At 45.5% G+C, this 12089-nt stretch overlaps 2 protein-coding genes across 2 annotated transcripts in view; both read right to left on the reverse strand.

Moving 5' to 3' along the window:
• CACNA1S (calcium voltage-gated channel subunit alpha1 S) overlaps window positions 1-7691 on the reverse strand; it is a 104571-nt gene extending 96880 nt beyond the window's left edge. The window contains exons 1-2 of the mRNA XM_036754197.1: window positions 7540-7691; window positions 2245-2350 (exon numbers count right to left, since the gene is read on the reverse strand). Of these exons, the coding sequence (XP_036610092.1) occupies window positions 2245-2350; window positions 7540-7691 (258 nt within the window). The remainder of the gene's footprint in view (window positions 1-2244; window positions 2351-7539) is intronic.
• A 2261-nt stretch (window positions 7692-9952) lies between these two features.
• Window positions 9953-10573, reverse strand: ASCL5 (achaete-scute family bHLH transcription factor 5). The gene has a single exon (XM_036753568.1). It carries the CDS (start codon window positions 10571-10573, stop codon window positions 9953-9955), a length of 621 nt encoding a protein of 206 aa, XP_036609463.1.
• Window positions 10574-12089: the final 1516 nt, after the last annotated feature.

A 12089-nucleotide genomic window follows, 5' to 3' on the forward strand; every position in this document is an offset into this window, starting at 1 on the left:
ACCTTGTGAGTCACTCCTTCCTTTTCTCCCAGGATCTCCCTCCTCATTCTCAACTTTTGACCTGGTACAGGATAATGGACTGCAAGGGGATGCCATGAAGAGAAACCATACCACCCCTTGATCCCATATTAATCCTAGGGAGAAAGCCCAGGTTATATTGCCCAGTTATGGTTCTGCTATCTGTATGGACTCTACCTCCATTTCACAACTCCGAGAAATCTTTACTTGTACATCCTGCCCTGTATCCTGCTTGGTACAAAGCCTCTGTCTAAAGCAAAAATACATGCAGAATCCCAACCTCCCACCAAATCAAGCCGAAGTCTGTGAACACCTAATACAAAAGATCTCTAGAGATAAAAATGAATATATTTAGGCCTGGGCACATGCTCGACGGCCTAGCCAGAGCAACCTTTCCCCAGGGTGGGCAGGTGATCCTCTCTTTATACAAGGCAATAGAGATGGACAGTTTGGTCTTGGGGGGATGGGGAGATCAAGAAGCCCAGGACATTCTTCAGTCCTTCAACACCCCCAACCTGATGAATGCATGATAAAGAGAATAACAAACAACGTTCATATAGCACTTTTGTAACAGCCCTTTTGAAGGGGGGAGGGGGAAAGGTGCAAATTTTGTTCCCTGGATGCTGGAAAGGTGACCTGGATTCTCACAGACGCTTGGGATTGCCTCCTTGGGCAAGGAAATACAGCACAGGTTTGAGATGGGGCTGGGAAGCCCCTCCAAGCCTTGCCCTTTACCCAAACCCACTGGGTGTTTTCTTGGCCAGGGAGATTAGCAAAAACCGAAATCTCAGAAATCTGTGAGAGTCCAAGCCACTGGTGGGGGAGCAGAACTTGCCCTGCTCCCTTCAGTGCTGTTAAATTTGAAAGTGCGCCAAAGTCTTTACCAGCATTACCTCATTTGAGTCTTATAACAGCCCTGTGAGGTGGCTATTTTCCCCATTTTACATATTAGCAAACTGAGGCACTGAGAAATTCAATGTCTTACTTATAGCCATATAGTAAGAAAACATCAACAATAGAATACAAACGGAGGTCTCCCTGATTCCAAAGCCCATCCTCTCTCTGCCTCTCAGTGTTCCAGATTTTCTGCTCTTGGTAGCTTGGTTCGGAGGTAACCTTTTGTGGTCTACTTTGAGGTGGAAGGGACTGACCCCTCAAATTTGTCCCCTCCTCTGAGGGGAAATCTATAGCCCTCCACAAGGACAAGCCAATGGGACCAAATTTCTTCTAGATTATATGCAGGACAGGGAAGATTGAGATCCCGTGTCTTATGAACCTACTAAATTGTTTATGATTCAGTGTCACAGATTTAGAGCTGGAAGGGACCGTAGAGCTCATCCAGGTCCAATCCCATCTTTCACCCCCCAGAAGTCAGTAGAGACCGGCCAACTTCATCAGTGCCCTGGAGCCCTAGTGGTGTTATCCAGAGCTGGGTGGGAAAGAAAGGGCTGCAATCTAAAGGAATGGAGTGGATTGCAAGCTAGGTAAGAGTCAACAGCAGGGTAGGACCTCCAAAAAAGCCCAGGAGATCTTGGGCTGCTCAAGGAGAGGGTTGGCTTCCAGCAATTGAGAGGTGATCATCCTGCAGTGTCCTGCTCTGGCTAGAAATCACCTGGAATATCATGCTCAGTTGGGGGAACCATGGTTTAAGAAGGACATAGATAAGCTGGTGATTATACCAGAGCAGGGCACCAAGGGTGGGGGAGGGTCTAAATCTATTCCAAATGGGGATGAGTTGAGGAAGTGGGGAATGTTGATCCTGAAGAAGATTCCATTTGGGGTTTTCTTGGCAAAGATACTGGAGTGGTTTGCTATTTCCTTCTCTAGCTCATTTTACAGATGAGGAAACTGAGGCAAACAGGGTTAAGAGACTTGCCCCAGGGTCACATAGCTAGTAAGTGTCTGAGGCCAGGTTTGTATTTAGGAAAATGAGTCTTCCTGATTCGAGGCCCAGAGCTCTATCCATTGTGCCACCTAGCTGCCCCAGGAGAAAGTCAGAAAGAGGCAAATTAGGCTTAGTGTTATGAAGAATTTCCTAACCATTAATGCTGTCCTTGAGTGGCATGAGCTGCCCTGGGGGATAGTGAGTTTCCTTTCTGTAGGGGTCTTCAATTACAGGCTGGGTAACTACTTGAGTATGCCATTGTGGGGATTCTTTTGAGGGGTCTAGGTGTTTTTTCAGTTCTACGATTCTGTGAGAGTGGGAAGGAGTCAGGGATCACTTACCAGGCCAAGGTTGAGGGAGTTGTTGTCATCCTCAGGCATGGGTAAATACACTGCCAGAGCCACACAATTGGCAAAGATGGTGAGTAAGATGATTGTCTCAAAAGGTCTGAAGGGGAGGTTAAGGAGAGTCCTTGATTACCAGCGGCCCCTTTTGAAGGAAAAGGGTTGAGTAGACACCTCCTCAAACAACCTAGGACAGCACTCATACACAGTCGGGTCAGCGTGCAGGATCTTTAGGGTATCCTTGCAGAATCCAAGGCTTGTTATCCCTCTGTGGGAGTCCCATCCAGGGACAGAGGTGGGAAAGGAGATCTAGAATTCACTCACAAATGTTCAAGGAGAGGCAGTCTTGTGTCATTGTGATATTCACAAACTCTGGAAAAGTGAATTCCTTACTCCCCATTTAGAAGCATTACTCATGTTATCCCAACCATGACAAATCTTTAGCACCTCAGTCTTGTGGTCGCCCTCCTAAAACAAGCTCTAATCATTTCTTTCCTCCACTTAGAAAAACCTTCCATGTCTCCCCAATGCCTACAGAATAAAGTCCAATCTGCTAATCACAGCATTTTAAGGCTCTCTGTGATCAGAGACTTTCAATCTTCCTATACCCCTAACTCTTTTGTGGGTACCACCATCCACTCTAGGCCAGCGGTGGCAAACAGATAGAAACAGGGCCCACTAAACCACACATAAGGATCCCCGCAGGCCACATGTTGACTCAGAAAACCACATATTGACTTTATTTATGTTCTGTTGTATTTTTGTATATTTTGTTAGGCATTTTCCAATTACATTTTAATCTAATTCAGGAGAACTGTGATCAGCAACATGGCCAGTAGCCAGATGTTTGATATCTCTGACTAGACTAGACTCTAGTCCAGGGATTTTCAAACTTTTTGGTCTCAGGACCCTTTTACACTTTTCAAAATTATTGAGGGCTCCTCCCCTCCCCCCTGCCAAGGAGCATTGTTTATGTAGGTTATATTTACCATATTAGAAATTAAAATGTCTTTATGAAAGTAGTTTTGATCATGCAGGCCTCCTAAAAGGGTTTTGGGAACTACACTTTGAGACCTGCTGCTCTAATCAAATGAGATTTCTCACTATTTCATTCTCACTAATTCACTTCAACATACACACACACACACACACACACACACACACACACACACACAATTATCTAAATCAGATCTGTACTTTCCTATCTCTATATCTTTCCTTCTGGAACATCATAGAATCTAAGTCTAGTACTGGAAGGAACCTTAGAGGTCATCAAGTGTAATTCCTGTTTTACGGATGGGGACACTGAAGTCCAGAGAGGTTAACCTCTGTGTTAACCCATTGGCTTGGCTTGCCTAAGTTCACACAAGTAGGAAATGGTAGAACTTGGGCTCCCTGACTCTTTCTTATGTCACTTCCTGAGAATCAGTGGGATGTTGCAGGAAGAATAATGGAGCTGGACTCGGGCCATGGAGATTTGAATCGGGAGGTTTGAGTTCTGGGTCCTAATTCATACCAGCTGCGCTGACCTTGAGCAATACGAATAACAAACATTTCTCCAGTGCTTTAAGATTTGAAGACTTTGTACATGCGGTCTTGTTTAATTCTCATAATAACTCTGGGACATAAGAGCCATTAATATCCTCACTTTCAAGGTGAAGAAACTGAACCCGAGAGATGGTAAGTAGTCTGCCCAGAGTCACACAGGCAATAAGTGTCTGAGGAAGGGTTTGAACTCGTCTTCTTGATTCCATGTTCATCACCGTGCCACGTGGATGCCTCACCAATCTCTGAGATTGAAAAAAGGCATAATCATATTTGTATTACCTGCCTCACAGGGTTATTGGGAGGTAAGCACTTTGTGAACTTTGAGACACTTATATAAATATAGATTACAGGGTGTTCCTAAAGTCTGGACACATAGGCGAAAATGCCTGTTTTCAAGAAACGAAATGAAGTTTTCGGTCACATTTTATTTAATTGGAATATTAACAAATAACATCTTCAATATGCTTTCCATCATTTGTGATGCAAAGATTGATGCATTTTGCAAGATTCACATGAACTCAATGCAATAACTCCACATTGCCGTCAATTTTCCTATGTGTCCAGACTTTAGGGACACTCTGTATTTTTTTTTTGTGATTATCCCTGGTCGTCAAAGTTTCTTTACTCAAAAGTTCAAATGCCAGCTCTTATAACTCTTAATAGGAGATTTGGGGATAAATATTGGTTCTGGCAGTTAATATGTGACCAGGGGTAAAATAAGGAGTGTAATTTATAAACTATATAAGTGAAATTTATTATTATAATGTGAAATTAATGCCCCCCCCAAACCCCACTCTTTGTACTACCAGTTTTTAGCTCACACACATAGACCACTAGAATGTAAGCTTCTTGAGGGCAGAAACGTTTTTCATTTTTGTCTTCGTATTTCCCAGTGCCTAGCACAGTGCCTTGCCCATCGCAGGAACTTAATACATTGGTCAAGTTTAATTGAAATAGTATTAGAATTATTTGCATACATGTTTCATCCATCATGCAGAATGGTTTCTCTGTCTCATTCGGTTCTGTAACTTTTCTCCTTCTTTCCAGCACCTGGCAGGATGCCTTACTCCTTGTAGGTGCTTAGGAAATGCATACTGAAATGCTTCCCTCCTCACACTAGAGGACTTTGGGTACAGAATGGTTGAGGTGTTCATCTGTTTTAATTGACTGTTTAACTTTGTTCTCAGCTATGGTTCTGTGTGCGCGTTTGTATGGATGTGTGTGCTATTTGGAAGAAACAATGATTGTTACAGTCATCAATATAACAAAACAACTGTGTGTAGAATTGAACTGGACTGAATTGTTATTGTCAAGTGGCATTAAAGTCTCTTTCTCTCGTAAACTCTACTTTTGTCTCTTCAGGCCAGGCTGTCGCTAGAAGAATCAGACACCCATTTAGGTCTTCCTCTCTCTCTCTCCCTCCCTCCAAAGGATACACAGACTTCTGGGAATCTGGTTAGAATTAAGGCCGGGGCTGTATTACTAGGGGACATAGGACGCTGATGGTTGGATGTGTATTATGCTAATATTGTATTAGGAGCTCAGATAGAAGCGGGCTTGGTGATGTAGCTCTGGGAGAGAATGAACTCTTAAGTTTCCAGTGGCTCAAAGAGATTTCCATGGTTAAGTCATTACACACATTTGCACACACACAGTCCTATATGCATGCACTTCAATACCTCCTCCTACTTGTATATACTTAGAAATGCAGAGCTTTGGGGATGGCTCTAAGAGGGGGAGGAAAACAAAACTTGGAAAAAAAATTGGTGATGTGGAAACAAAAGATATAAATAAAAATTTATTATTAAAAAAAGAAATGCAAAGATTTCTTTGGGAATTGGAGAGGAGGGGAGATAGGCTCCTGTGATTTCATCAGCATAGAGAACTTCTGGTGTGGAAACTCCACTCTCACCATTGATGCAAATCATCAGTCAATCTGAAATTGAGAGCATCAGGAGTTGCCTGGGGGTGCTGAGAGGATACGTTACTTTCTACTGTCACACAGATATTAATTGTCAGTGATAAGACCTGAAGCTAGCTCTTCATGACTGCCCGACCCAGTGTCTGTACGCTGACTCACTCCAATATACTTTCACACCTATAACCCCACCCCACCTCCCACCAAATCTTAATCTAAATGGTTTATTTCCATGACTGGTTCTTTCAACACTGTAAGTGTCTGCAAGTGTGATTGAGTCTAAAGAAATTTAGAAATTAGGGAAAAAATAGGGTGGGGTGGGGAGGGCATGGTGTGAGGAGGGGAGGGCAGAGCAGAATAGATCGGGGCAAAGGAAAGGGGAGCGGAGAATAAAGGGAATTAGACTGGATCACACTTGCCACTGAGACTCCTCATTCCTGGTCTCTCTCTCGCTTCACCACTGGGCGACAGCAGTGAGGGCCAATGAGTGAGGATGGTGTTTCATAAGCCTTCACATCATGGAGCCCTTTCCACAATTCTGTGGAAAAGAAGGAAGATGGGTAGCCTTGGGGCTTTAAAAGATGGACTTGGTTGGGAAAACCTCAATTCTGTTGACATTGGAGAAAGGGATTGGGGGGTGGGGAGGATATGGAGGTGGAATAGAGGAGAGGATGCCAGAGGAGAGGGGGACAGAGAAGACAGGAGGCAAGAAAATGGGGAAGAAGGAACGCAGTTGGGGCAGAAATAGAAAGGGGATTAAAAAAACAACTAAAAGGAAGAAAAAAGGGAAAGGATCAGAGAGTGGGGATGGGGTGGGTGGGTAGAGAAACTTTTTGGCACTCGGGGAAGAGAAACAGAAAGGGAGATTTGATCTAGGGCAGGCAGGGAGCAGCTGTGGGGAATAGGATTCATGCACATCCCAAGTTATTTCAAACAGCTCTCACAACTCTTCCCTGAAATGGTTTGCTGCTCTCTCTTTAACCTCTTCATCTCCTTTCCCAGGGACTCCATGTGCTCACCTCTCCAGAGCCCTGCACTACAACCTCTCCTACATCCCTCATTCCAAATATCCCGACTATCCCTATGTCCCGTCCTCACCTTTCTCATACCCCCAGACTTACTATTTTAACTATACTTTCCTTCTTCAGAATCCTTCTGACAGCCCCCCTCCCCACCCCGGCCAATTCTAAGCCATTTGAGAGACTTCCCTCCTTCCAGACAGGAGCCAAAACAAAGGTTGGACAGAGGTGATTCTCTGCCCTTGGGGAAATCCATTTGGGCTAAAACAGAAAGAGCTCTTAACTTTCTTTTCCATCTTGGTGATGCCCTTTATGTGAGGATTTCCCTTTCCCTTTCTCCATCTCAATATCTGATTCCCCATCCCCTCCCCTAACCCGACCTTACCAGCTTAACACTCAGGAGGCTTACACATTTATTCACAGGATCTCAAGGATTTTAAGTGGGAAGGGAAGTTGGAGGTCATGCTTTGTTTTACACATCAGAGGAAAGTGAGGCCTGGAGAAGTTAGGAGAAGTGCAGGGGGCTAAGAGGGGATTTCAATCGAGGTTCTCTTACTTGAAATCCAACACTCCTCCCACAGCCCCATTCCCACCCTCCTCTGTCTCCTCTTTCACCACGACTGTCCGCACACTGATGAAATCAACAGACCTTTGGGGGCATTGAAGTACTGAATATTGCTAGCTTCTCGTCTCTCTCTCATCTCCTGCCTCCTGACCTCTCAAGAGTTCAGTCCTTCTGTGAGATCTCCCAGCCTCCGACCCACCCCCGTCCCCAGTCCCTCCACTTTGTGCAGTCCCAAAGGATACTTCCATTCTACAATGCTGATGCAGGCCTTCCTCAAGGGGTTCTGAAGGGTGAGGCAGAACAGGGCCCGGGGTGGTCGGGGCAGGATCTCAGGAACTGGCTTCTTAGGTTGCTTCTTCTTCTGGTTCTCATCCTGGGGTGAGGAGGGCTCCATGCTTTCCCTGGTTGCTGTTGTCTTCTTCTCGGTCTCCTCTGCCCTATGCGCCCCCTCCTTCTCCCCTTCGCCTGTCCTGGAGGGCCCCTTGCCCCGGACTGGACAAGCCTGGGCTCGGTCGCTGCTTGAGATGGGTTGGGGGTGGGGATGGGGGCGGGCGGGTGGCGTGTGTGTAAAATTAGCCCCAGCTTGGCTCCCTGCTGTGCTGGAGTGATTGAGGCTAAGGGGCAGCTGTCACTCCTTCCCTCCCTCATACACCAGCCTGGAGGTGGGATAGGAAGCAATGTTCCAGCCATATTCTGGGATTGGTGAGTGTAATGTGCTTGAGGAGGCTCTTAGGGTAGGGAGGACAGAAAGCAGAGTAAAAAAGGGTTCAGAATATTCCCTGGAGACTGGCCGGGCTTCTTGTCCTAGGGAGATAGTGTAATAGATAGAGTTCTGGACTTGGAGTCAGGAAGACCTGAGTTGAAATCCTGCCTTAGTCACTTAATAATATGAACTGGGCAAATGACTTCGGTTTTCTGAGCCTCAATTTCTTCAGCTATAAAAGGAGAGTGGTAATAAAAAGCGCCTACTTCACAGGGTGGCTGTGATATTCAAATGAGGTAACAAATGTGAAGTGATTCAGACACTTTAGTTTAAATTTACTTAAATAAATGCTGGCTATTATTATAACAGCTAACCAGACAGTCACATAGGATCATAGATTTAGAGTGAGAGGGGACCTTGAAATCACTGAGCCCCACTCCTTCATTTATAAAAGATCTGGGGCTAGGCAGGATGTGCCTTGGGGGGTAAGGGAAGCCCAAACAGGCTTCAAACCCAGGCCCTTGGCCTCCAGATCCTATGTTCCTTCCACTGTAGCACTCTATCTGTCCTAAAACTGAGGCCTCTACCTCCAGTCTCCCCAAAACAAAGGGGAGGACCTGGTCTGTAGCCTGATTGACTCTAGTGACAACTTCGCCTTCCTTCCGATCTATTTTCTCCTAAGCCCAGACTCCTTTTCCTGACACAGGAGTAGCTGAAGACTGGGGTGGAGAATTATCTTCCCTCCACCCGGCTGGAGTCCAGCTTAGTTATCCTGGAGGCATCATCAGCTCTGAGGCCTTCCCCAGGAGGCCTATTAGGAAGAGCTCTGGGGTGAGAGAGATTGTGAGGGATGGGAGTAGGAAGAGAGGGGACAAAGGTCGGGGAGGGACAGGCTGCTTTCGAGAGAACACCAGAAAGTCGAAAAAAGCTTTTTATTAAAACCTGATGTGCAGTGGCAGTGTCCTGGGGCGGGGAGTGGGGGTGGCACACAGACATAGACCCTACCCTCAAGAGGCTTGTAGTATAAAAGAAGAAAGACCAAAGAAAGGGAGGAGGTGCTCCATGGAGTAACACATTGCACTCTGCTACTCCCTCTCATCGCATTTCTGGATGAAGGCTGGCTCAAACAGGTAGTCACAGGCTCCAAAGAGATCATGTAGGCGTTGTGTATACACCCATGGATCAGAGGGTGGTGGCACTTACCTTGGGAGAGGTAAAACCACAGAGCTCAATCCCAGGGTACTTTGCTCAGTCACCCCCACATCTATTCATTCTTTCTGCTTTGACCTCAGAAAGAGCTTGGAGGAGTAAATCCCACAATGTCCCACCTCACTCTTCCCTATGTGCTCTCCTCCCTTTATGTCATGGCCTAAGCAGCAGAGGAGGTGAGGTTCTTTCACTTGGTGAACTCAGAATGAATTATCTTTAATGAGATAATTCTTGAAAAACTTTAGTACGGGTGCCCGGCATATAGCAGGTGCTCAATAAATGCTTGTTCCCCTTCCCTTTTTGGTGTGAGTTGTTGGTGTGGTCGTGTGGGAGACAGTGTGGCGGTGTCTTGGTTCATCAGCCTGGACTTGTGATTTTTTTCATTGTAAGGAACTCGGGATTCGGACAACTCCTTCTACCATTACCAGGTTGTCAGCTGTCCTAATATTTAGAGTCGCAGGGAGTTGGCTGGAACCTGGAGGAGATGCTAGAATTTTGGAGTCTGGCACCATCTGGTGGGCATCATGGGGTACTGCATAGCACATTCAAAAGGTTCGCCTACAGAGACTTCGTATCTTATCCAAGAGGACTAGCTTTGACCCCCAGGCACCATTAGAGAGTATGAGATAAAGAAGATGAACTGGTAGAGAATTGCCAACCAGGCCAAACCTCTTCCCACCTGAAGTACCTACATTGTTGGTCTTCTTGAATCAGAAATAGAGGGATGAAGAAAAGAGGGGGATCTAGTGGCTAGATTCCTCTGATTCACAGAAAGGGGATGAGGAAAAGTAAGATGAAGAGGAAGACTCTGGGACCTGGGAGGAAGAGGCCTTGGATTCACCATCACTGGTGCAGTCCGTCAGAGGGCCAGGAGGAGGGTTGGGAGCTGGTCCTCCACTCAGGAGATTACCGCTAGCCGTGGAAGCCGTGCCCTCTGGTGCTGTGCTAAGAAGGTCTTGTAGGTATTTGATGTATCGGATGGCAGCTCGAAGGGTCTCCACTTTGCTGAGTCTCTTCTCTGCTAGTGCACCTGGAAGGTGCCCCCGAAGTCGGGCGTATCCCTCGTTGACACACTTTACCCTCTGCCTCTCCCTCTCATTGCGTTTCTGGATGAAGGCTGGCTCAAATGGGTAGTCATAGACTCCAAAGGGGCCATGGAACGGGACATAGGGGAACACCCCACTATATGTGTCATAATAGGCTGGCTCCACATTGCTGGGGTACAGCAGGAAAGGCATGCTCATTAAAGACTCTGTCGGGGGGAGGTGGGAATGCCCAGGAGGGGCCACAATCCCCAGCTGCATACAGCTGGGGGAAGCCACGGACCTCCGGTCCACCAAGGCCCGGCAGAAATTATTGTTCATGGTCTCTGATCAGGACAGACCCAGAAGAATCCCTCCTCTCCACGGTCTAAAGAGAAATCCACCTTCAGGGTGTAAGTCACATCTCTAGCCACAGCTTAGATTTAGAAAGAGATATTGGAGTTTTTTCTCCTTAGGAAGGTATCTGGGGGCTTCCAGGCTCTAATATAAGCCATTACTCCTGAAAAAGAATCTTCTTCCCTCAAAGCTAACCAGTTCCATCTCAAATGCTGGCTGCTGCTCAGGAGGCCACCTGGTCACCCTCTCTGACCTCCCAATTTCCCAACAAGTCAACAAACCTTTTCATTGCACGTTTCTGTAGAAGGAACATAAATGAATTTTTCTGGCTCTATCTCTGGAACTCCATTCCTCAGACACAAAGAAGTTAACTTTTTTTTTTTTTTAGAACATAGACAAGGAGGAATTTCACAAAGGAATTGATGGTCAAATCCTGGGAGTTGTGGGAAGAAATCTATAGATGCCGTCTAGGGAGCCAAGAAAGTAAGGATGGCTGTTACAGTTGAAGTTGCCCAGCAGAGATTGTCCCAGTAGCTCAGAATCAATTCTTCTAAGGAAAAGAAGGATAAAAATATTAGTCATGATGGGAATCTTTCTGGTGGCCACATTCCCAGAGTCAACGACCAAGCAACCAAGTGACTGGCCAACAACCTAACAGTGGAAAAAAAATCTTTTCCTTGCTGAAACAGTCCAATTAGGTCCGGCTTCTTCTAGATATCATCTAGAAGAATTAATGAATATTCATTCTACTAATTTTTGTGTTTAGTCTTATCTAACCAATTTAAGAGTGTAGATGCTTCAGCTCTTTTTGTCTAAGTTAAAACATCACAGCTCCTAGAATCTGTGGACCATCTGAAAGTCAGACTATTATCGTCCGGACATAACTGACCTTCTGGGAACGGTCACATTTGCAGGTTTACTTCCCTGGGCAAACAGATTTGGGAGCATAGGGAGTGGCAGGGACATGGATCAAAGATGGGCATATGGCTTTTTGTACCTTTTTTTAAAAATAAGTATGACCACCTTGTTTGCATATTATTATTTGTATTTTGGGGCAGCTAGATGGTGCAGTGTATAGAATACTGGGCTTAGAATCAAGGAGACCTAACTTCAAATCCCACTTCAGACATGTACTAGCTATGTGACCCTGGGCAAGTCACTTAACCTCAGTTTTCTCACTTTTAAAATGGGGATAAATGGAGACAAAATGAGAACACCACCCTCCCAGGGTTGTCGTGAGGACTGAATGCGATAATGATTGTAAGGCACTTAGCATAGTGCCTGGCACATAGTAGGTGCTACATAAATGGTTAGCTATTATTATTATTATTATTATTAAGCACTTAAGACAGTGGCTGGCACATGGTAAGTGCTTTATGAATGTTACCTTTCATCATTATTATTATTATATTATTATTCAATGAACCCTATAATTATATGATAATAGCTAACATTTACGCAATACTTTACAAATATTATCTCATTTTATTCTCACAGTAAT

This window comes from Trichosurus vulpecula, chromosome 4 (genome assembly GCF_011100635.1).
Source record: "Trichosurus vulpecula isolate mTriVul1 chromosome 4, mTriVul1.pri, whole genome shotgun sequence".
Lineage (NCBI taxonomy): Eukaryota > Metazoa > Chordata > Mammalia > Diprotodontia > Phalangeridae > Trichosurus > Trichosurus vulpecula.

Bases quoted from the DNA above. Each gene is read 5' to 3' on its own strand.
- ASCL5 (XM_036753568.1), bottom strand. From the start codon at position 10,573: ATGAACAATAATTTCTGCCGGGCCTTGGTGGACCGGAGGTCCGTGGCT.